Source organism: Rhinolophus hipposideros (genome assembly GCF_964194185.1).
Source record: "Rhinolophus hipposideros genome assembly, chromosome: 5".
Classification (NCBI taxonomy): Eukaryota; Metazoa; Chordata; class Mammalia; order Chiroptera; family Rhinolophidae; genus Rhinolophus; species Rhinolophus hipposideros.
The window spans coordinates 31,987,934-32,012,160 of NC_138051.1; the positions used below are offsets into that span (position 1 = coordinate 31,987,934).

The 24,227-nt window shown below is 41.0% G+C and overlaps 1 protein-coding gene across 1 annotated transcript in view; it reads left to right on the top strand.

The window, feature by feature from the left end:
- LOC308497862 (ryanodine receptor 3) overlaps positions 1-24,227 on the top strand; it is a gene marked incomplete at its 3' end in the record, with an annotated part of 275,261 nt that overhangs the window by 176,832 nt on the left and 74,202 nt on the right. Inside the window, exons 36-40 of the mRNA XM_081048956.1 lie at positions 2,854-2,956; positions 3,756-3,893; positions 20,077-20,350; positions 21,920-22,034; positions 23,556-23,685. Of these exons, the coding sequence (XP_080905082.1) occupies positions 2,854-2,956; positions 3,756-3,893; positions 20,077-20,350; positions 21,920-22,034; positions 23,556-23,685 (760 nt within the window). The remainder of the gene's footprint in view (positions 1-2,853; positions 2,957-3,755; positions 3,894-20,076; positions 20,351-21,919; positions 22,035-23,555; positions 23,686-24,227) is intronic.

Genomic DNA, 24,227 nt, shown 5'->3' on the forward strand with positions numbered 1-24,227 from the left:
CAATCATTTCAGACTCATTTCGGAAGGCTGTAACTCAAGAAATCCTTCCCCAATGTGTTAGACCAATGATTCTTGAGCCAATATCAGAAACCCCGGAAGAGCTTATTAAAACACAGATGGCTGGTCCCACCTGCAGGGTTTCTAATTCAGTAGGTCTGACATGAGGCCCAAGAATTTGCCTTTTTAGCAGGTTTCCAGGTAATGCTGATGCTGCTGGTCTAGGAATGAAAAGAAAGGGACTTAACTGCTGTCAAACTCAGCTGTCCCATCTGCCACTCCTCCTACAGTATGTATTTCCAGAAGGAACCTATCCATAAAGCTCTCTAAATAATTAAGAATTTAATATCAACAAAGGATACGGAGGATTTAGATCAGGTTCAAGGGAGAGCAATGCAAAATCACCTGAAAAATAGGATGCATAAGAATTAGAATGTTAAAACAGTGGTAGGATTGTCTCATCGTTCTGTAACCTTTGAGGAGGAAAAATAGAGGTTATCAGCACGATATTCGTACGGTATTCAGAGAGATAGAAAAACATAAAAATCTTGGGGGATGTAACTAAGCACAAGAATAAGTAAAACTAACATTAGTCCAATGGCTGTTGGCAAATTAGCCAAACATAGTTAGCAAGGCTTTCACTTTGAAAGGGGTGTCATTAAAGGGTACATAAGACCTGCAGCAGAAAATTCGGCTCACTCCCCTTTTTATTATGTTCTGACGTTGGTGGGCCATGGCTTCCTAAGTGTTCCCCTGAAGGAAAGATCTGTCAATAAAGAAATTAATTTTCTGACTCTGAATCCAGATCTTCAGATCTTATTTTTATTCAATAAACCTATTGATGTATGTTGTCGATATAATTACCATAATTTAACATTGTGGAACAACTACAAAAATTGCTTTCCCAACCTGTTTTATAAATTCTCTGTTATTACAAACCATATCACTACCTTCTTCTAAAAAATTGTTTACAGTAGAAGCTTTGACTAAGGGTCTTCCTAACAATATTCAATAAAGGGAGAGTTTAATAAACAATTGTGAATTTTTTAAACTTAGAAACCTAAGCAGAAGGAGAAAATACCCGTTTGCCTGGGTTTTGGGTTTCGCTGCCTAAAGCAGCAAAATGGAAAAGATTGCCCTTGTCCATTTCAATCCCTCCAGGTATTCACTAGCCAGGTATTCACTTCCCATAGGTCTATGGGAAGAATTCAGACGTCTAGGAATCTGCATGGGAAATGAATGACAGCTCTATTTTTACCAACTTTTCGTTAATCTCTGATACCATGTCTTTCAGTTATTAAGGGAGGCAGCAAAGCAAGTACCTAACTTTGTCACCAACAGAAGTTGCATATTTTTTCATATCCTATTAAAGTGGCTATAATACCTTGAAATGTCATTTACATCCATCACCACTTCAAGATCACAGTGGGTGTGAGACCTGCCACCAGATCCTTTTGTTTAATGAGTTAATAAGCAAGTATATATGTTACTATATCACAAATTTGTTTCTTATAATCTTGATAACAGGGTTTCAATATGATTGTTTCTCTTTGTAATCCTCTATACTTTATTTTAAGTATTTAAAATATTAATCAGAGAAGGAATCATATCATGGGTTTCACTAGACTGTCAGTGGTCCATAGTACAAAAACAGTTACGAATCCCTGAGACAAAACTACAATGACACGATGTGGTCTATAGATGATGTATTACAGAATTGTACACTTAAAACCTATGTAATTTTACTAACCATTGTCACCCCAATAAATTTTAATTTAAAAAAAGAAAAAGATGCTAGATTGACTGCAAAACAAAACCTACATATAAAAAAATACATAAAAAAAATGAAAAGCTCACTGAAAATTGGAAAATGTATTTGGAACATACGTTACCAAGAGTTAATGGTCTAGAAATGAACAAAGTATTAATTGTTAAATTAATTTTTGGATTAATTTTTAAAACAATAATGACCCAACAGAGAAATGGAGGAAGATCATGGAGGAGATATTTATAAAATGTGAAATAAAAATGGTCTTTATGTGTGGTAAAACAATGTTCAACCTCACCAATTGAATGCAAATTAAAGCAACAGGGATCTGACATTTTTCACCCATTAAATTGGAAAATATTTCAAAGTGTGTTAACTCATATTATCTTAATGGAGATGGCAAAGAAATACTCTTGTATAAATTTGGTAATATTAATAATACAAATTGTTGTGAGCTTCCTGGAGAGCAATTTGGCAATTCATCTCAAAAAACCATTTAAATATGCAAACCTTTTGATCTAGTCATTTTGCTGCTAGCAGTTTATCCTAAGAAATGGTCAGAGATGTGAACAAAAATTATGTAAAAGGCAATTAGAGTCAACTTTATTTATAAGGATAAAAAATGAAAATAGCATAAATATAACAGGTCACTAAATTTTACATACATTGCTATTCATCCATATGAGGGGATATAGTGTACCTATAAAAATCAGGTTAAGGAAGAAAGAAAATGCTCAAGATAAATTGTTTCGTGGAAAAATTGAGTTTCAAAAATGTTTATATAGGGTATAACCTTATTCTGCATACACAAAACTGAAAGATACTAAAATATTAATAGTGGCTATCTTTGGGTGGTGAGATCTCAGTAAATTTTCTTCCTTAGGTATTATCCCAATTTTGTGCAATCAGTAAACTACTTTTATAATCAGAAAACGGTACAAGCTACTTTTAAAGATTGACCATTTTAAAAAAAAACAATTGAGTTCAATAAAATTTGCAAAGAACATTAAGTGTCTGTCTAAGGCAGGATCTCAGTTCTTTGGACCCACAGTGAGAACCAACTAGCCATTCTTTTTTGCCCCTCAAAGATCAACATGCTTCTTAACTTTCAACTGGGAGAGAACTGCCCTTGCCCAGACGCGATCCGAGAAGAGCTGTATGACTTCCATGAGGACCTCCTCACTCACTGTGGTAAGCTTCCGGGCTGCAGCTCTATCCAAGACAAGCCTGTTCCTGATTCCTTCATTAGAAGCTAGTGAGGGAAGCAGGATCTGGACTGGGACATTATTTTTCTATTTTAAAATGAGAATACTAATTATTCAAGAAATGATTCTATCCAAACCACTTAGATCAGAGAAGATATAGGAAATAATCCTGGCATAATTCGTGACTGAAATTCTTTCCACCCAGAAGAGACTTTGCTGAGGTATGAGAAGGAACAGGTTCTATGAAGAAGGAAAGCAAATAACTGATCCTTACATAGACTTCACCCAATTTACTTAACATTAGATAGTTGGGACTCTACTCCCAGCTGAGCCAAAATTCTGATTTTTTTCTGCTTTGCAGCTTTTGCAATGACATGGTATTGTAACTCCTGCCCTTAAGGACTCTGAGCCAGCAGTTCCTACTCTGATCCATGTCTGCTGGGGTTAAGTGGCTCTTAGCATTTGTGCTACTTGTACATCAGTGGATGGAGTAATATATTGAATAATAGATGGTATTTTCATTTGAAATAACTGAATGTTAACTCTTTCTAGAGACTCCAGAGCCCTTTGGGGGTATAGATTAGAAAGAGTTAAGTCTTGGGATTGAAATTGCTTGATGTTTTTGTATACAAGAAACCATGCTTTTAAAAAATTTGCCAAAAGACATCATATAGGTAAATACTTAAAGTTCCAGAAGGGTGGGAAGCAGAGTTTTCAGGTTCTTTCAATCATACAGTGGTTTCATATACTATTTGAGGTTTACACTCTGTTCTGTGATTTGCTAGGGGTTCCCTTGGAGGAAGACGAAGAGGAGGAAGAGGACACTTCCTGGACTGGAAAACTCCGTGCCTTGGTGTATAAAATCAAAGGCCCTCCCAAGCCAGAGAAGGAGAAGCCAACAGAGGAGGAAGAGAGATGCCCTAGTAAGTGCCAGTGCCTTTCAGTCATAATACTCCCCCAACAGGGTGCTCTTCTAAGACTTGACTAAGGGAATTAATTGGCTTTCTAACAAACACCATCAAATAGAGATGGCCTGCTTAGCTTGAACAATGCATCCGGGCATTCTGTTATAATTGGTGATATTTCCTGTATATTTGGTCCTGTGCTTTTCTTCTGATTTAAGGAATTTGCTTTCAGAGTCTTCTGAAAACTAGTTTAAAATGCCCAGAAACAGATTTCTGTTCTTTTTTCTTTTATGTTTCCATAATCTTCCTCTCCTAACCATTGTTGCTGCTGACAGTTTTGCTTGTGGTTCCTGAACATTGACAGTTGTCTCCTGTGGAAATAAAATAATAAAAGGGAAGTAAAGGAAATAGGATGTGAGGGTTGAAGATGCTTGTTTTTGGTTTTTTGGCTGCGATTTCCATAATGTAGCATCCTGGAAGACTTTGACCTTTTGCAACAATGCCAAACCTTGTTCAAATTCATTTCTGTAATCCTTATAGTGTAGGTGACTCCTATGATTTGACATGTGGAAACAAGATCATCATAATTTCTTCTACAGGGCAGTTTATTGTCTATAAACCATTAACATTTCAAGAGGAAGATTGTCTGCATATATATATTATATATAATTACTCTGCTTTATAGCATCAGCGTCTGCAAATATTTCATTTGTCTAAAGAAGAAGGAAGTTCCCAGGTTTAATATAGTTGCCTTTTATCTTGTTCCCTCTTCCTATCCATCTTAGAATATGCTTTCAAATCATAGACTAGAGCAATAGACTGTCAAGATATGATTGGTTTGTCTGAAAACACTACCCTGGGGTTCATACATCTTATTGCCCTTTATATTGACCTTCTATCTTTGTCAGAGTCTCTCTGAAGAGAACGAATCCTCACCATTTATCAACAGAAGTGTGGAAGCCTCTGGAAAAGGGGTTTAGGGTCCTTGGCAGCAGTTGCTCTAGTGACCTTTGATCAGTCCCATCGGTCACCACGGAAAGGGTAGGGGGGGTATTTGGTGAGGATGTGCCAGCAGGATTGTAAAGCACAAAAAGGTGAGTTCCGACTCCCTTTGTGGTTCCTGCCAAAGCAGAACTAGAAATAGACCGAGCTGACCCGTATTACCTGCTGAGAGTCTATTTTGAAAGTGGATGTTGCTAATAGAATATGTCACGACTATGTGTCCTCCAGGGCGACCATTTCATGTGAGGGAAATGGAGTCAGTCAGATGAAATCACCTGGCTCTGTGAAGTCTCCCTAACTCTAAGAACGGTGCCCAGGCTCCAAGCATTGTAGGCTTTCGCACTGCTGCCACAGGCCTCAGGCAGAAAGACCACATTCTGTCTCTTCTGGTAGAACATGCAAGTCTGGGGGGCCAACCCTGGGTGAGATGCCATGTCTTCATCCCATTCTGCTTCCCTTCCACAAGCAAAATCATGAGAGGTTCAAGCTTTGTGTGGTAAGTCTTCTCTCCTGGAGTCCCAGAATTAGAAATAGAAGGTGGTCAAGCATGTGTGGTTGTCAGCATATGGGTTCCCTGCCCCATGTTCCAGAGACTCGGGCCGGCATCTTAAGAAAAAAATCTTAGGAATGGTTTAACTGCCATACCCCCAAAATTGTTTTTAACTTGATCAAATGGAGACAGTGTTTCTGAATAGATAGCCAGTTGCAATAAAGGGATCAAAAATCCCTGAAAATATTGGTGACTTTTTCCATGTTATTGCTTATCTGATTTCTCTTACCTTTGCATTTAATGAAATATTATAAATATAGAAAATAACATGCTATAGTGAATTAACAATTTACCAAATACTTCACATAAACAGTGAGCCTTCTGTATCTTTGGGTTCCACTTCTGTGGTTTCAACCAACCGTGGGTCAAAAGTATTTTTTTTCAAGTTACAGTATTGTTGACACATACTATACAATTTGACCTAAGATGTTGCCTGTAACTGAACATGTACAGACTTTTTTCTTGTCCTTCTTCCCTAAACAATACAGTTCAATAACTATTTGCATAACATATACATTGTATTAGATATAATAATCGAGAGATGATTTAAAGAATACAGGAGGATGGCTTAGGTTATATGCAAATACTATGCCTTTTTATAAAAGGGAGTTGAGCATCTAAGGATAGGCATTCTGGAACCAATCCTGCACAGACACTGAGGGATAGCTGTATTAGTTGACTGCTTTTTTTACTCTTCCATTGTGTAGTTGAAGGAAATAGGACTCAGAAGAATTAAGGGATACTTTCATTTGTTGTTTCCACACTTACTGGGTTCCAGAAAAATTTTTAAGTGACTGAATGTCACCAGCCCAAAGTAATCAAGATGAGTTAAGCTGCGATTTGATTCAGGTCACCTGACTCTGATTCCACATTTTCCCATTGTTTCATGAAGCTTGCCAAAGAACTTATCAGCATATATTCCAGGAGCCCCCAGCGTAAACATTACATACAAAATGGTTTTTTAAAACCATCATCTTTGTATCTTACTTACTGTGTCTGTGAGGTAACTCACTGCTTGACTTATTGTTATATGTACGAAATCTGAACCCAACAGAAGTCAACATTTTTACATCAGAAAAGTCAACCAAGCCAAAGAGTTTTCAATTTCAAGGTGTTGCATTCTTGAAGGTGTTCATTCTTTATGAGCAATTGGTGTTGACCAGATGACCTGTGGGGAAACCTCAACTTTCCTAGGAAGCAGGAAGCCACAGTGTCCTCATGAGAATCCTGCCAGCTGGCTCAGTGTTACAGGGATTTGCCTAAACTCAAGCCATACTGAAGATGAAAGCTGTTATAATCTTATCGCAAGATTATATGATAATGAAGGTAAAATCTTGTAGTAGCAGCCCAGCCCACCATTTTAGGTCACACTTCGATTTCATATCCCATCCAGTAAATTCCTTAGAAAACCTTTTGCCTGTTGGTTCTAGGCCTGTGTTTCTCACACACTACAGTTTAAGCAGTTTCCTTGACTATAAATGTGTAGTCACTGAGTTATTCCTCCAGAAGCGTCTATCACCGTACCTGGCACAAAACAGGTCCTCAATAAACGTTAGATTTTTCTCACCCATGACAACTAGACTTGGTGAGCGCAGAAATGGATCACACTTCTGATCTACGGAACTGTAAGACAGTAATTTGTGGGGATTTTTTGTTTGTTTTGTTTTGTTTTTTTTTGTCACTAAGTTTGTGGCAATTTGTCACAGTAGCAATAAAAAACAAATATGGGTGTAACGGCAAAACATGAATTCTAGGGGTCAGACACATTATAAAGGTAGGCAACCAATTAGAAATGTGAGGAAGAGGAGGGTATTATAGATGGCCTTTATGGATCCTTATAAGATGGCAATTGCATTAGCAGATATAAAGGGGAGGGGTAGCGCCTTTTATTCAGCTCCCTAAAAGTTGAAAGTTCTTTCACCTGGATAGCCCTGCATGGCAGACAAAATAGGTATCATTCGTCCTAGTGTGGAGATGAGGAAATGGAGAATCTGAGGCGTGAGGAGACTCCCCCTCATGGCGAAGCAGGGATCAGAACTCATTCCTGATGACGCACGGGCTCCCAGGCCAGCGCCCCTCAGCAATAGTTGCATAACAGGTATCCTGCATCTATTGAACAAGCCAGTGTCAGGCCTGCCTTTTGGTAGCCTGTGTTTTAGTGATGAAGAAGAAAGCTTGGTTGTCAGGGGAGAGGACACCTAACGTTTACTGGGCACCTGCTTTGTACCAGGTACTGTGCTAGATGCTTTACATTCCCTCATCTGACTTTATCCTCACAGCAAACAGGCAGACACAGGGACAGCCAGGTTCCCCTTTTGCATACCAGGCAGCTAAGTCTGAGAGAAGCAAAATAATGTGGACAAGGTTCTTGCAGTAAGGAAGAAAGACAGCAAGTTTGGAATCCTGCTCCATGGCCAGGGCCCCTGCTCTTTCAAAACACTGTGCAGCGCCGGCTGGGAGGGAGCTGCAGGGGTGGAGGGAGAGGATGGCGAGGCATGGAGATTGAGGATGCAGGGCCGGCAGCTTGCGTCATCATCACGTAACTCTGCATACCGAATAAGCATAGAAACTAAAATAAAAGCAGTTTGATTACTTTCCTAGCAAAGAGAAGACAGAGACCTCAGTCCCCTGAGTCCTTTGCTGTCCCATTTCTGCTCCATCTTCATTTCAAGGCCATCCCTCCCTACCACGTCAGCCACATCATCTGTTTTCTCTTTTCCCCATTGTCATCATCGGTCATTTAATCACCTGAACATTTTTGAGAAAGTGATTGTGAGGCTGGTTGATTGATTTCAAAAGCAACAGGCTAATTATCTCCATATGATGGATGAGACCCCAGGGGGCTGTGGAGATGAACTGGCAGAATCCGCAGCAAACACCAAAGCATCATTTTGCTGGTGGTCTGCAAGGGTGCTTCTGACAGTGAAGGGGCGTCCAGTGGCTACAGAAACAGTCCTGGGAGGGGAAGCGCTTTGCTTCCACACTTGTCGCGTCCGCCCAGGTAGAGAAGCTCTGGCCAGGGTAGAAAACACTGAGGGAGGGAAATTTAGAAACAGATTTAGCAGAAATATCCAACTGCCATATGACTCTCCATACACGGCCAGTTCTGAGAGCCAAGCTCAAGGGCAGCCAGGCCAGGCTGACTGGGGCGATTTGTGGGGTCTGCTCCTTCTCCTGTACAGCCCTCACCCTCTGTGCTGTCTCAGCAGACCTCACCTATTGACAGGAACCTGGGTTTGTTTAGTAAATTGAAGCGTTTCTAACTAAAGTGAGGCTTAGTCTAAAAATGACCATCATTGCTGAGGAAACTCAGTTCCTGCCATGTTGGTTTTTTCTTTTTTTTTTTTTCTCTTTTTACTATTACCACTTTCTTGTTTATTCTTCTGTGGAAAGATGGAATACAGTTGTAATATAAATACTCACATGTACATATGCACTTATATCAATACATAGTTACAAATACAAATAGTAGTATACTACAAACATTCTTCTGTGTCTTACATTTTTCACTTCACAATAAATCTTAGCAATCTTTACATAATCAGAATATAAAGAGTTTCCACATTCTTTTTTATGGCTGTATAGTATTCCATGATTGATTTAACCAGTTCACTACTAAACGATTCAATCTTTGGCTATTACCAAGAATCCTGCAATGACTAATTGTGTAACTATTAACGATACAACCATTTCAAATATGTACCTCACTAGGATAAATTCCTATAAGTGGAAATGCTGGGTGTGTACGTGCATTTAAAATTTTGATCGATATTGTCAAACTGCTCTTCATAGAAATTAGATTAATTTTCACCAACAATGTATGAGAGAGCCTGTTTCACTGTATCTTTTCCCACAGAATCCTAAGTTTTTTCTATTCTTGCATGGCGGTCGTGAGGGTTAAATGATCATTCAGATGCAGTGTTTAACACAGGGTCTGACACATAGGAAGTTCTTAGTAAACAGTGGCTACTATTATTGTAATAAGAAGTAGAATGTTCTAGCAAGCAGCTTGAACTTTTACCATCAATCCCCAGCCAAGAAAGTCAGTAGAAAAGGAAACAAGTGTATACATCCAAAAATTAAATACAGAGCTGGGATGAATGAGAGCTGGGTGCCTGCTCAGATGCTCAGCAGTTTGCTGGGCGCGGTGGTCTCTGCACACGCCTCTGGGGGTCTGACAGCCAGTGCCTGCTCATTGGGCCCTGAGGACATATCATAAACAGAGCCTTCTTTCTTGTCATGTAGGAACAATGGTCCTTGTTGTCTTTGCAGGCTTTTCTTTTCAGGTCTCCAGAGCCTGTAACCTTGTTCTCAGTGAAATGAGGCAGGTGGTACGTACCTATTGCTTGCCCTGGGCCAGCGAAGCCCCTGAGGCCCCGGGAAAGCAGAGAAATTAGTGTGATGAAGTTTCCAAGTCTCCTTGAAGTCAGTGGATTTCACTTTCTCGCTGACCTTCTGTGCTAATAGTAGGTATTCGGCCGCTTTGTAATGCAGACCAGATTTTCAGACCAGAGGAAGCTCTGGGACACAGAGGCTTGGGACCCTCCCCAGTAAGTCTCCCCAGCTAAATCGACAGGCTGTTGTACCATCCTACCCCTGATATAAGAAGCGTCCTTCCTCAGCCAGCAGTGACCACAGCGCATCTCCTCAATGTAAGTGATTCGTGGTGTGTGGTGGTGCTTTGATAATGGCCACTTACCACTTACCATGGTCAGTAATCACTGGAATTTTAAGATTTTATTTCTCAATCTCAGCTTTTACCATTCGTAAAAGCACACTGGGTAATGTCACGATAGGGCCGGTTGGCATTAAAATGTGGTAGTAAAATTCTTGGTGCTCATCAATTTAACCCAATGAAGCCATAAGCTTCATTTGCTGTGAAGGCATTCATTTGCTATTTTAGTAAATTAGTACAACTTTTCCAAGAGCTCAGTGAATCGAATAGACATAGAATCCTAGAATATTAACTTCATAGAAGTGGATAGAGACACAGGGAGGTGAATCAACATTACCAAGGTCACACAGCCAGAGTTGGAACAAAGGACCCAGCACTCTAGTCACTGCACCATCCTACATTCATTTTCTTCAACATGAATTTAATATTACTAATTTCATTTTATTGGTGAAGAAATCGAGGCTCTAGGAAAGTGAATCATTGGCCCAGTTCAGAGTCAGTTAACAAAAGAGCTAAAGCTTTATGATTTTCAGGATTTATTCCTGAACTCATTTCATAGTTTATTAAGAGAGCATCTAGACATTATAATATAAATTTAAACTGTTAATAAAGATAACTATCTTTCTGAATTTTATGAAATTGTTGAAAGTAAGCAGCTCTAAGATGATATAGGAGATGGATTTAAATTCCAGCCATAGCGGTTTGAATCCTAGCTCTCTTGTTTACTAATTGTGATGTTAGGCGAGGATTCGATATAATGATGCTCAGTTTTATGTTCTAGTCCTTAGATATTTATATACTTCTCAACTTTTGAAGTGAATATACGAAGTATAGATCATAAGAACTTCATCTCCACATTTATCATTTCTGATGCTTTCAGCAAAAAAGAAAGAAAAATAAACCCAACTCAGGTAGACTAGCTGATAAGGAACTGTATTGACTGGTGTACCTGGAAGTTTAGAGATGGAACCAGTACCAGCTTGAGTTGATCCCACACCTCTGCTCACTCTCCCCAAAGTCTCCTTGCTCCGTGTTCCAGCTTCGCCTTCAGGCTGGTAGCAAGATGGCGGCTACAGGTCTGGGCCTCACATCCATGCACAACAGGGTCCAAGGGGAAAGTGCAAACATTTCTCCTGCCCTGGTATTCATGAAGTAAGGATCCTGAGATCACCTTTGATTGGAGAACTTGATCACAGGTCAACGCATGAACCCATGAGCATGACTAGAAAATAAAACGCTAACTGAAGTCAACGGAGCCCCCTTTACAGTGGGGTTGCACCAGCTTTCCCTGAGGATCATGGGCCATGAGGTAGAGAGGCAGATATCGCTACAAAATCAGGGTTCTGTTCAGAAGGAAGAAGGGACAAATGAATGCTGGATATGTGGTCAGGAATATTCATTACGCCGTGATGGTTATGATTGTCAGCATCTTTCATATACTCAACGGTTAACATTGAAATGTAGACGTTTCTAACCATTGATGTTCACAGGGAGAGTAGAGGCCAAGAGCTGTGTCCCGGAAACTAGAGAAAATGCTGTCTGTGCTCTGTGTACATTATCTAATTGGCCATTGCAGTTCTGCAGTAGGCGCTTTCTGCTTTTGATGTTCTGGCTTGACAGAAGCTCTGGGCTAGATGCAGGCAGACCTCAGTTGTGTCAGCACTCTGTCACTTCAGTTGCCTCAGCAAAAACTTAGAACTGGATCTCTCGCAGGTCCCTCCTTCTGTGTGTGCTTTCATAGTAGCTTGCTCCCTGACACCCTGCAGTGACTGATGGGTAGCTTTGAGAAAGGACTCAGATAACCCAAGACTTGCTATCAGCGGAAGTACGTTAGTATCCTATTGCTGCTATAAAAATTATCACAAATTTACTGGCTTTCAACAACACAAATTTCTTATCACCCAGTACTAGAGGTCACAAATCTAAAATGAATGGGTTAGTAGCATTGCATTCCTTCTGGAGGCTCTAGGGAAGAATCCATTTCTTGCCTTTCTCAGCTTGTAAAGGCTTCCTGCATTCTTTGGCAAGTGCCCCTTCCAGCAATGGTATCATTCCCACCTCTGCTCCTGTCATCACATGTCCTTCTCTGCCCTTGACCCTCCTGTCTCCCTCTTATAAGGCACCTTGTGATTACATTGAGGCCACCCGGATAATCCAGGACAGTCTCCCCCACTCGTTATCCTTAACTTAATCACATCTGCAGAGTGCCTTTTGCCTTTTGCCATACCAAGGTTTCTTGGTATTCACAGGTTCGGAGAAGTAGAAGGTGAACATTTTTGGGGCGCCATTATTCAGGGAGGAAGAAAACAGAGGTCAAAATACACTTGTTCTTTTCACTTGGAAATGATCTACCACCTGTTAATGCCTCCAGAGCATTCACAGCATACCACAAGCTGACTTTTTAATCATCTAGAATTTAAAAATAAGTGTACATAATTTAGGTGCACATAATCATTTTTCTTTTCCAATTGTAAGTGTGAGCATTGTAAATTGCTTTCCAAGTTCAAGCTAGGTACAGTGCAGTTTTGTTTACTCCCTCTCCTTGATGTAATCAAAAGACTTTTTCCTCCAAACTGACCCAGATTTAAGAGCACACTTGCAGAAATGTAACACCAGCATAGGTTTGCAATCTGCAAACTACAGGGATTTGCTTTGCCAGCGGCCAACATCTGCTCTTTGATAATAAGTATGCACTTCATTGCATGATGGCCACTTGGACTCTGATCTAAATTTAGACATAAAAAGAAAAGATTCTTTCCAGACCTTTGGAACCTAAAAGTTTACACCTACACCATGAGACTAAATGACCTTTCTCTTATTATTGTTGGCACTGCAATGCTGGTAATTTGACCATTTAAAAAAAGAGTTACACTAAATATTGTGGGAGACTCTAGAGAATTTTCTTGTAAGGTTCAAAGAATGGTGGGTCCTGAAGTCCGATAGCAGGTTACAAAACAGCAAATGGAAGAAAGTAAACAACTTAACAAATAATACCGAGGCTCCCTAACTGATGTATTAAGGCTAGGTCTAATTTAAAGACACTCTATTCTTCTTATGTGGAATGTGTCTGACTAGTCCAGAAATCATGTAGTGAAGTAGCTATTTTTCTTTTAAAATACCTTTCAGGCATCAAGTCTTCCTAAATAATACAACGCCTTAGAAATATTTCCATGCTGAGTTAACCTGGACAATCATTTAAAATGCCGTTTCTAGATCATATATTTGATATAATTGCCTAAATGTGACTCTCCCTAATTACACAAATTGCAAAAGTGGAGTGAGCTAGAATGTTAATAATTTCATAAATGAAGCCATTTATAATTGTCAAAGAAACCACATGACTAGCTTCCCTAAGGCATTCTATTTCCTAGGATTAATTTTGTATCTCAGCAGAAAAGAAGTGTTTGGTTACACATATTTCTTTTTCCTTTTGGAAAAGAACAGTATAGCTTTTCAAAAATCACATGAGCTGAACCATTTCGTGCACTTGACAAGGCTTTCATGAAACAGGGAAATTAGGGGGTAGAAATCCTGGAGTTGCAGCAAAGACTGCAGAAGCAACTTCATTACATTTGGTAGAGGCTCTTAAGTGGAGTATTTAGGAGTGTGTGTGTGTGTGTGTGTGTGTGTGTGAGAGAGAGAGAGAGAGAGAGAGAGAGAGAGAGAGAGAGAGAGAGAGAGAGAGAGAGAGAGAACATACATTATGGCAAATGGTAGATTTAAGCTCTCCACCTTACCCTTTTCTTTCTCTTGGAGTCTGTCCCCCTTCAGGAGTCGTGCTTCCTAAATGTTTTTGTGTTGTTTTTTTCTTTTCTCTTTTTCAGTGATTAAAGGGTAGCATTTCCAAAGATGAGCTTAGAAAAGTAACAGAAATGAAATCATTGTTTAGTTGTAACTGTTCTTAATATATCTGTCTTTCTTTGGTTAAAGAAGAGGTTTAAATTTATCTTGCGATCTGGCTGACTCATTTTGCTGTTGAAATTCCTACCCAAATGTCAGCATTCCCCCACTGATACCAGAAAAAGATAAAAGTATTTACTACAGGGACTACTTGTGTGAGTCATCTCCTAAAGGAAAACGGCATTCCAAGTTAGTCATAGCCAAGAGTAGTCTTTTCCATAAGATCAGTTCATTCATCCCTCTTAACTTCACGATAGAGCTTTTCCTTCCCTGCTTCTTTAGTCTCCATGTAATGTGGACCTATTCTAGAAATAAAGAACTTTAGATAAATGACCCATTGGGGGAAAATGAGAAAGGAAGATCTTACCATTTATTTTCTCAATTTCTTTTGAATGTATTACTGTAGATGTTGTACCTTCTAATGAATTGTCTTATTTGGTAAATATCTTGGAAAATACAGTTTTACCACTTAGTTTTTACACTATTTCTCATTAAATGCTCCATATATATATATATATATATATATATTAGTTTCCCCAACTAGGCTGCTGTGCATAATAATTGTGTCTTGAAATAGTTTAGTTTAGGGTACTTAACCCAATATTGGACACTTAACAGAAAACAATGTTCGATTAATAAACTATTTAGGAGGGACACACTGGAGGTATGAAGTATGATAACAAAAATATGGTGAATGTTTAAATTAAAAAGAAAATTTATTACAGTAAAAGACACATTACCATTAATGTCCCTCAAAGTACTCCCGCTCACTTTGAACACACTTATCCCATCGTTCTTGCCACGTTCTGAAGCAGTTCTGGAAGTCCTCTTTTGTGAGTTCTTTTGGTTGCACTTTCGTGGCTGCCTCGATGTCCTGCCTGAATAGATTCAAAACGTTTACCTTTCATGGTCATTCTGACTTTGGGGAAGAGACAGAAGTCACACAGTGCCAGATCCGGTGAATAAGGTGGATGAGGACACTGTAATGTTTCTATTTGACAGAAATTGCCATACCAAAAGCAATGTATGACACAGAGCCTTTCCATTGTGATCAAAAACTGCAGTGAATGCTGCTGCCAAGTGCCATCCAATGGAAAGGCAGGGATCTTCAATATGGGAAGCGGCACGTCAAACAGTAACTGTAACAGTGTGACAAGCTTCAACTTGTTCTGTGTAGTCAGTTAGGTGTGCCCTACAGTTGAGAAAAGGTGTGTTTTGAAGTGTCTTGCTTCAACTTGTTCTGTGTAGTCAGTTAGGTGTGCCCTACAGTTGAGAAAAGGTGTGTTTTGAAGTATCTTGTAAATCATGGATCACGAAAAATGCATGAACATGAAATGGGTAAATGGTTTCATCCTCCGTGTCACACATCGCTTCTGGTATGGCAATTTCTGTTAAATAAAAACATTACGGTGTGTCCTCATTCACCTTATTCACCGGATCTGGCACCATGAGATTTCTGGCTCTTCCCCAAAGTCAGAATGACCATGAAAGGAAAATGTTTTGAATCAATTTAGGACATGGAGACAGCCATGACAGCACAACTAAAGACACTCATGAAAGAGGACTTCCAGAACTGCTTCAGAAAGTGGCAAAAATGATGGGATAAGTGTGTTCAAAGCGAGGGGGAGTATTTTGAGGGGGATTAATGGCAATGTGTCTTTTACTATAATAATTTATTTTAAACATTCACTGTTATTTTGTCATCACACCTCATAACTCAGCTAGTAAGATGAGGACAGAAAGAAACTTGTGAATGAGATCTGTCCTGAGGCTTTGACTCCAGAGCAAAGCCCTCTGTACTTGACAATCCTGTTTTCCAGTATGAATGAGAGTAAAGTCGTTGCTAAAGAGTCAGCCAATGTCAGGGGCAAAGAATTAAGTATCCCCCTCTCCAGCCTGCAGTGTACCTTTTCTCTCTGTGCCCCATTGTACTAGCTGCAGAGAAGGCTAAACAAGGCCACCTAGCCTCTATGTAGAAAATATGCTACTCCCCTCTTGCTCTGAAGATGATTGATCTTAAACCCAAATTGAAGAGGGAAGCATATAGGGCCCTTCAGGCTGGTGGGAAACACTGTGGCAATGAATGAATAATGACCGGGACGCTTGCTGACTGCCAGGATTCAATTTTCAAAATAATGATTCTTTAATTTTCTCCTTATTTCTCAATGTGAGATGTATTACATTTCTTATACTCACATTTGGTCTACCTCCCATCTGGAAACAAACATAGAAAGCTTCCTCAGCTGCAGCTTTCAAGGTTCGGGTCTCAGCTACTTGATTAGGATCACACAGCTAATGGAACAGAATTTCATCTTAGCTGGAGGAAAAACTTTACCTTTCAATCATGGTCATTACCTCAGTTTAGGCTCTTTTAGATAGATCTGTGGTTCCCAAACTTTGACACTCTTAAAAATTATCAAAGACCCCAATAAACTTTAGCTTATGTGGATTATATCTATCAATATTACTGAATTAGAATTTAAAACAAAATTTTGAACAATTATTTATTCAAAAATAATAACACATTACATGTTATATAAATAACATACTTTTATTTTAAAAAATAGCTAAATTGTTCAATACAAAAAAAGGATGAGGAGAGTGACATTGTTTTGCATTTTTATAAATCTCTTGTCTGACTTAATAGAAGATAGCTAGATTCTTAGACCTAGTTAAAAGATAGGAAGAAAGTTGACCTCAAACAGATATATATAATAGTTAGAAATAGGAGTATTTTAATAGCTTTCTCAGATACTTGTGGAAATTTTTCTTTAATACTACCTAAAAACTCAACAAATAGTGGTTTCTCAAAAGTTAACTGCCATGTGGAGTCTGAAACCATGCTAAAGAAATTTTTTTGAACCCGGTTATATAAAAATCCATTGGTGTTTCTTGCATGTTGAATGGATCATTTTACCTATGAATGTTTTGGGAACATCATGCATTTGGTCATTGGGAAATTATTGGTTCACGAAGTTATGCAGAGCTTCCAGATGTTGACATCTTTAATTATAAAATGTTTTTAAAATCACATTTGTTAATAGCAACAATTTAATAAGAAAAGTCTTTAAGCATTGGGAGGCTGTCAAACTCATGGTGGCAGATAAACTTTTTCCAAAATTCTAGTTTTCACTTGAAAGCTCAAATTATATTATGGCAACAGATTCTATCGACTGTTTTCCTTGAAGTGACAGGCTTTCTTCCTTCATTTTTTAGAAAACGCCTGTCAGTCACCCAAGACTGCTTAACCATAGTTTGTCTGTGGTTCTTCGAATTAAAAATGTTATTCCGTGAAACAAGCGGCAGTTTAGCTCACAGCTCAATCACACAAGTGCTTTCCCTCAAGAAAAGCGCTGTCCTTTGACTTACAACAAGAGTGTTTTAAGCATAGTTCCCATTTTGTCACGCAGGATATTCAAATGGTGTACACTCGAGTTTATTAGTAATAAAGTGAATAATGTTTATATTTCCTTGAGAACCTTCTTACGTGAAACTAGGCGTTTTCCTGGGGATGTGGCAGTGACGAACAGAGGTAGGCACTTCTGACGTGATTCATGCTAAGACACAAGCCGCTTTACCCACCGTTGCTTTTGCACCGTTAGTTCAGCTACCAACACAATGAAAAAGACAAATAACATCTTAGCATTATTATGAAAATACATTTGGCCTTGAGAACTGCCTAAAGGATCTTGGGGACCCCAAGTGTCTGTGGACCATACTTTTTATAACTACTGTTATAGATAATATAGTAGTTAACCCTTTCAAAGCCCCCAATATGTGCCAGACATGCTTATGTGCATTAATTATTTTAATCATTGGATGCACAGGATATACAGAGAGCCTCCTGCCTTCTAGAACATGTGTTTTTTTAACTTCTTGAATCTGGTCTCTTTATGCTGCTCTGCCACTGTTTCATGGAAGCTAATTAAAATCTGAGGAATTTCCAGTAGCATGGCTGTCAGGGATAAAGCTTCATTTTTCTCTGTTCAGTCTAGGTTTGCTTGGTGGGTGCTACATTTCTAGCATATGTCAGGCCACAAAATACACTGTGCTTTTCAGGGCTCTTGAGAATGTTTCTTCCCTCTCCCCACAGTTTTCTTCCCATTTCTTTCTCATTCTTTCTCTCACATTCTAGACCTCAGTCTCATATTTGGAAACCCAGATCAATAAGAATGGCCTTAAATGTCATGCCTTCCACCGAATTGCATCAGTAACACAACGATGATGGATCTTGCTTTTTCTGTCATGATCTTGGGGTCACTTCTTTTTTTAATGAGCTTTAGCTTGGTCACACACGAATTTATTTACTTCATTCTCTTATTTTTATCTTGAAGACTAGTCTGGACAAAGAATCTGTGGGGTGTTTCCTGCTCCATCCTTTCAGGCAATAGGGCTGTGTTCTTTCCCATTTGCTCTCAAGTGAGATGTTTGACTGTTCCACTGTCTAGACTATAAATGTTGATTTGGATGTTTAAGTCATTGTGAGGCTAACAGCTCACCCAAATCCTGAATTCATCTGAAAGTCAGGTTAAGGAAAAGCTAATACTCACTTGATTTCGTCATGACTCTGTACAATTCCCTGTTAAGAGGAAGATAGACTTTGAGCTGATTAACAATTCTGACTATTGCTTTTCATGCATGGCAAAGACTGTAATGATGTGTATAAACTCTGCAGAGAATTTGCTTGTTAGTGGTGAGAACTAATTTTTTTTCAGCCAAAATATAGGTTACAGAGGAAATTGTACTTACAGGACTAGAAAGGCTTACGTTGGGTCCAAGAATGTCTATGTTTTTGTCTTCTTTTCATTCCTTACCTTGAATAGTAACTAGGAGAAATGGGAACTTCTACATTTGGCTACTGAGGAGACAGGTCCCTGAGAGGAACTCAGTCTAGCCCATAAATAACTTTTCCCCGCAGGGTTAACATATTATCTAACCTGATAGCTATTAGTCAGCAATCCCTGCGTAGTGAGATCTCTTAGGAACATCGTTTAATGGTGCTTCTCTCTGTCTTCAGTATCCTTTTTTAAGTTTTTTGGCTAATGTCTCCCTTCTGAACCTAAAATACCCACGGGGTTGATAGACACAGCAGTAAGTCAAATGAATCCTTTATATCTAGATCTCTTCTGGAGCTCTACTTTATGTCCTTATGATGAGCCAGGACTGAATGTAGAGCAGGCATGTGCCATAGGTAGTATATGGAGGTAGAAAACTCAATTATTAGAGATGGCACCAATGACCGAAAGCACCCATCTGAGTTCATTCCCAGCCCTTTCTCTGAGGGACTGTAGGACGTTCATTGTCCCCTGAGCTCTGCCTTTATCACAGGTCTGAATTAAGGATCCCGGTGCTATCCATACCTTACAGGAAGGTGACAGGCAGAGCCAGACGTGGTTGCAATTATAATTTGAAAGCAGCGTTTCTCACCGCTGTCATGGCACCTTCTGGAACTGTGTACGGCATGATCTGGGGTGAGAAGTGCCTTCGTGGCTGGCCTGGCAGGGTACCTGCTGCTCTGGCCCCCTGCCCAGGTCTCTCTCCTGGTCGTCCTCCCACACCACTGCCGTACTTTTCAGGGCCGCGGAGTCTAACCTCTGAAAGGCCCACAGCTGGTTTGAGTCCCACGACTGATCTTTACTTATGCAGCCGGTGGTGTTTCTGTGCAACCAGTAGGATCCCTGAGAAATTCTGCGTTCAAAGTCTTTCTGTTTTTCCTCTCAGAGCTTGCGAAGATAGTCCCTGGTGCAGTGACAGCTGAGTCCTGCCAGAGATCCCGACAGCGCAGTTCAATGCCTGAGGGTCAGGTGTCCCACTGCAAAGCCTTTGGCCCGACCAGAGTACTTGCAGTACACCTCACTCCACCGCCTATACTTTTCCTGTAGTATGGCTCACATCTATGTCTTCTGATAACATATTCTACTTGTCTGCATGCCATACCCCATCCTTAAAAAAAAGCACTTTTTTAGCCTTGACCAACCGATGATGTGTCTTATCAATGAATGAAGTAGCTGAGGTGCACAGCTCTCCCTCAACCAGGACGGCCACCGTACTGGTCCTCCCTCTTGTCCTTCTAGCGACACTGAAGGAACTCATCTCACAGACGATGATCCGCTGGGCCCAAGAGGACCAGATCCAGGATGCGGAACTCGTCCGGATGATGTTCAGCCTCCTCCGGAGGCAGTACGACAGCATCGGGGAGCTGCTGCAGGCGCTGCGAAAGACCTACACCATCAGCCAGGCATCTGTAGGCGACACCATCAGCCTGCTGGCTGCGCTGGGCCAGATACGCTGCCTGCTCAGCGTCAGGATGGGCAAGGAAGAGGAGCTGCTCATGATCAATGGGCTGGGGTAGGTCACCCAGTTACGTGCAAGGCTGTCAGGAGGGCTTCCAGTGGGAAAACGGGCTTACCCTGCTGAGTGGGTGTTCCAGAATCCCATCATGGACAGTCTCTGTGTGTTCCTCCTGTGGGCACACCCTTGCCACTTCTGTCACCTTTGGTAACCCGAGAGACTATACCTGCTAATCAGGGTAAAGGGACATTACCAGAAGAAGTAGGGAGGAGTCTGGGAGAAAAACAGTTATTTAGCTTGAATCTGATGAAAATAGCCTCAGGAAGGCAATGCAAAAATTCGGAGCAAGGGACAGTGTGTTCACCCCAACAAGAGAGAACCCCTTTGAGCACTTCTGCTTTCAACTGGAAATCTTCTGAAATTCCCTCTGAAAAATTACTACCCACTCCTTCCCTTTTCTCAGCACTGTCCTAGAGGGTCATTTCTGTCAACTCTGAGGCACCTTTATCCATAACAATACTTTGCGTCTCTTCCTTAGAAGCTGTGTTGTCAAAAAGATGGCACTTTGGACATCAAAAAGATTTCTTTTAATTAGATAATGTAGCACTTCCATTTTGCAGATGGGAAAACTGAGACCCCAAAGGTTCACTGAGCAGCCCACAGTTTTACCTAATTAAAATCAAAAACTACAACAGCAGCCTTCCTACTGCCGAGTATTCAGCCCTTGGGCCAGCAAATTAAATGAGCGTCTATCACCAAGGCCCAGAACAGGGATCTTGAGGATACCCAGGTTGGTGGGGGGGGGGGGTGCACATATTCCTCCAATTCATTTCCATAGGGGAATCTTATAATGGAAATAAAGAGATTTTTATGGGAAGAGAAAAAAAGCGACCGAATTAGCTTCCCCCTCAGCCCTTGTGGTAGACATAGCAGCAGTGAAAGCTGGTGGCATCTCCTCTTGGTAGCTGCAACAGTCGGGGGGCAGGGGAGTGGGAGGGGTGGGCAGAGAGTGAGCACACCGCAAGCCTTCACACAGCCAGGTCATGGGCTGCTTCTGTCGGTGGATTTGCCTGCAGCTTTAGTTTGTATTAAATGACTTAAAAACATAGTTCTTTTTTTCATTTTGTTGGTGATTTCATTGTCTTCTGAGGACTGCTGTCCCAAAACATCATTGGTACCGAATGTACAATTGTCATAAGAAATGGGTACAGCCTTATCACTAAGAAAACGGAAGTACGCAGAGACAGAGATAGAGGGCAAGAGAAGAAAAAAAATAGTACCTGGATTTCCTGAGTACCTGGAGGAAGAGAAATCCAGTGATTTGGGCTGCCTTAAAACTATTGCGAGTAACAGGACCAAGGGGCAACCGTTTAATGTCATTAAAATGTTTCCAAGACAGAAAGCAAGTACTTAGTAGAAATGAAAGAGCCCAGAATATTCCTACCAGCTGAAAAAGGCACTCCACCTCTGTTCCACATGACCTAGTGCCTTCTTATTATCGTTTCAGACTGTCACATTTATATTACTTCACCCCTAGCGGGTGTGTGCATTGTGTGTTCTCAGCCCTGAATTTTCACAGCCTTGAAATAAAAAAGTGCTAAGGTCTCTCTCCAATTCTCACCCTAGAGACATAATGAACAACAAGGTGTTTTACCAGCACCCCAACCTGATGCGAGTCCTCGGCATGCACGAGACAGTGATGGAGGTGATGGTGAACGTGTTGGGTGCAGAGAAATCTCAGGTAATACTGCAAAGAGAACTTAGCCAGAACTTAACTCCTGGGCAACAACTCTGGAGGTGAATTGTTTACAGCCATATGGCTGGTGTCCGTTGCCTCAGCCACTCTTCCCAGGGAGGGGGAGGGACGTGCACAATGCCAGGAAGGGGCGGAGAGGTGGGATGAGGCTGCTGAATGGCATCCAGCCAGTGTGAGAAGCTCGGGGCCTTTTCTGTCTTATTCCACTGGGCTGCATTTACCGGACTCTGCAATCCTGCTTCTTCCCATTTGGAATTCCTCTGGGTTCCACACAGGAGCCTGATGTGTTTTGTGCTGCCTCAGGAGAAGGCTGTTTTAAAAGAAAACAAGATCTTAATAATGATCCTGGCAGTGTTCCTTCAGGAGTGTGCATGTTTCCTCTGTGAGCCAAGCTCCTGATGATGTCTTTGCAAGCCCCCGCCCCCCACAAGGTGCCTACTGTCAAGGCAAAAGGAATGGGGATAGGGCCCAACTTGTGTGGGGTTCTCCTCAGAATCAGATAACTTGTGAAGGCAGTAGATGGGGTATGTTCTCACATATTGGAAATTCCAGAGTGCCTGGGTCCTAGGAAAGCATTGCCACCAGTATTGACAAGCGGGGGTGTGAAGGAAGAACAGAAGCCAAGCTCACATTCTCGCTCCCTTGATTTCTTCTGATCTCTTGGGAAAGTGGACTCTTTCCAGAAGATCCCTGAGCAAACGTCTGGATGCCTCAGCAGGCACACAGACTCTAGGTTTCAGAACTTTACTTCTTCAAGCACCCGCCATGATTCTCACAGGGGAAATCAAGGGCTTTCTAGGATCCCGAGCAAGGCGAACACCAACACCATTTACTGAGCATTATTGGATCCAAAATAAGACATGGCCAGGCCCCGGAGATGCTAATTACTTTGTTAAGCAGAGAAGCCAAACACAGAAAACAGTAATATAAGATGGCATCTCAGTGCTAACTTGTATGAAGCAGATCACAAATGCTGTAGGAGCCCACAGGAGAGCAATTATCAAGGACAGAGGGGATTGGGGGAGGCTCCCAATCCGAGAGCTTGATGCTCTTGAGGCTTCCACAACTGTAGGGGCCAGCCCTTACCCAGAGGACTCAGGTTGGGAATACTGCCAGGTCTCTTCGCTGATCACCCATCTCACTTCTGAAATTTTCTATCAGAGTTCTGTCCATTCTCCTCCTAGTTAGAAACACTAGTGTGGTGCAGGGTTGTGCAGTTTCACATGACATCTGAGGATGACTCGGATTCTTGTTTGACATCTATTTCCTCGGGAAGGAAGATACTTCAGGAATTATAATTTGCTCACAGTATTTTGGGAAGCCTCTCCTTAGGTGTACATGCACTATCTCTCTTGTGAATACGTCTTGGAACAAACTGGAAGTAAGGAGAAAATATATTTTCCAAGCTGTTGGCAGCTTACCAGACTTCAGTTCTTTGAAGTCAGACTTTTCAGAAAAACCTCATGAGAGATTCTTTTCCTTGACATTTCTTCCTTCGCCCTTCAGATCGCCTTTCCAAAGATGGTTGCTAGCTGTTGCCGCTTCCTTTGCTATTTCTGTCGAATTAGCCGGCAAAATCAGAAGGCCATGTTTGAGCATCTAAGTTACCTGCTGGAGAACAGCAGTGTTGGCCTAGGTATGTCATGTCATAACTTCCATATTTGGGTTCAAAGGTGACACTGTCCCTACTGACCACTTAGGATATAAAAGGAAAGAAGCCAAATGCATGCTGTGGGGTTTTTAAATATAAAAAGGACCCCTGCCTGATCTATAAACGAGAAATAATTATACCAGATCTCCAACCTAAGTAGAGATGTTGCTACCAAAGAGCACTGATGACAGATTTGTGTTGGTATAGTCACACAATTTTACCTCGTCTCTCTTGGGACCATGGGCTCCTGGTTCATAAAATGCTGTTTGAAGTTGAAGATATAGTGTGGGGATATAGTTCTTCCCGGCCCACTCAGCTGACCAGGAATCATTGCTAATGAGACCAAGGTCATGGATCCAATCTCTTTCTGGCAGGCTGGCTGCAGGCTGCATGCTTGTCCCATCAGCCAACCAGCCAGGGCTTCCCATAGATGCAAGGCAGACTAGACTGGCCAAGAGCAACTGTGGATAAACAGTGTAAATCCATCACCACCACTAGAAAAGCAACACAACGCGTATGGCTTACTC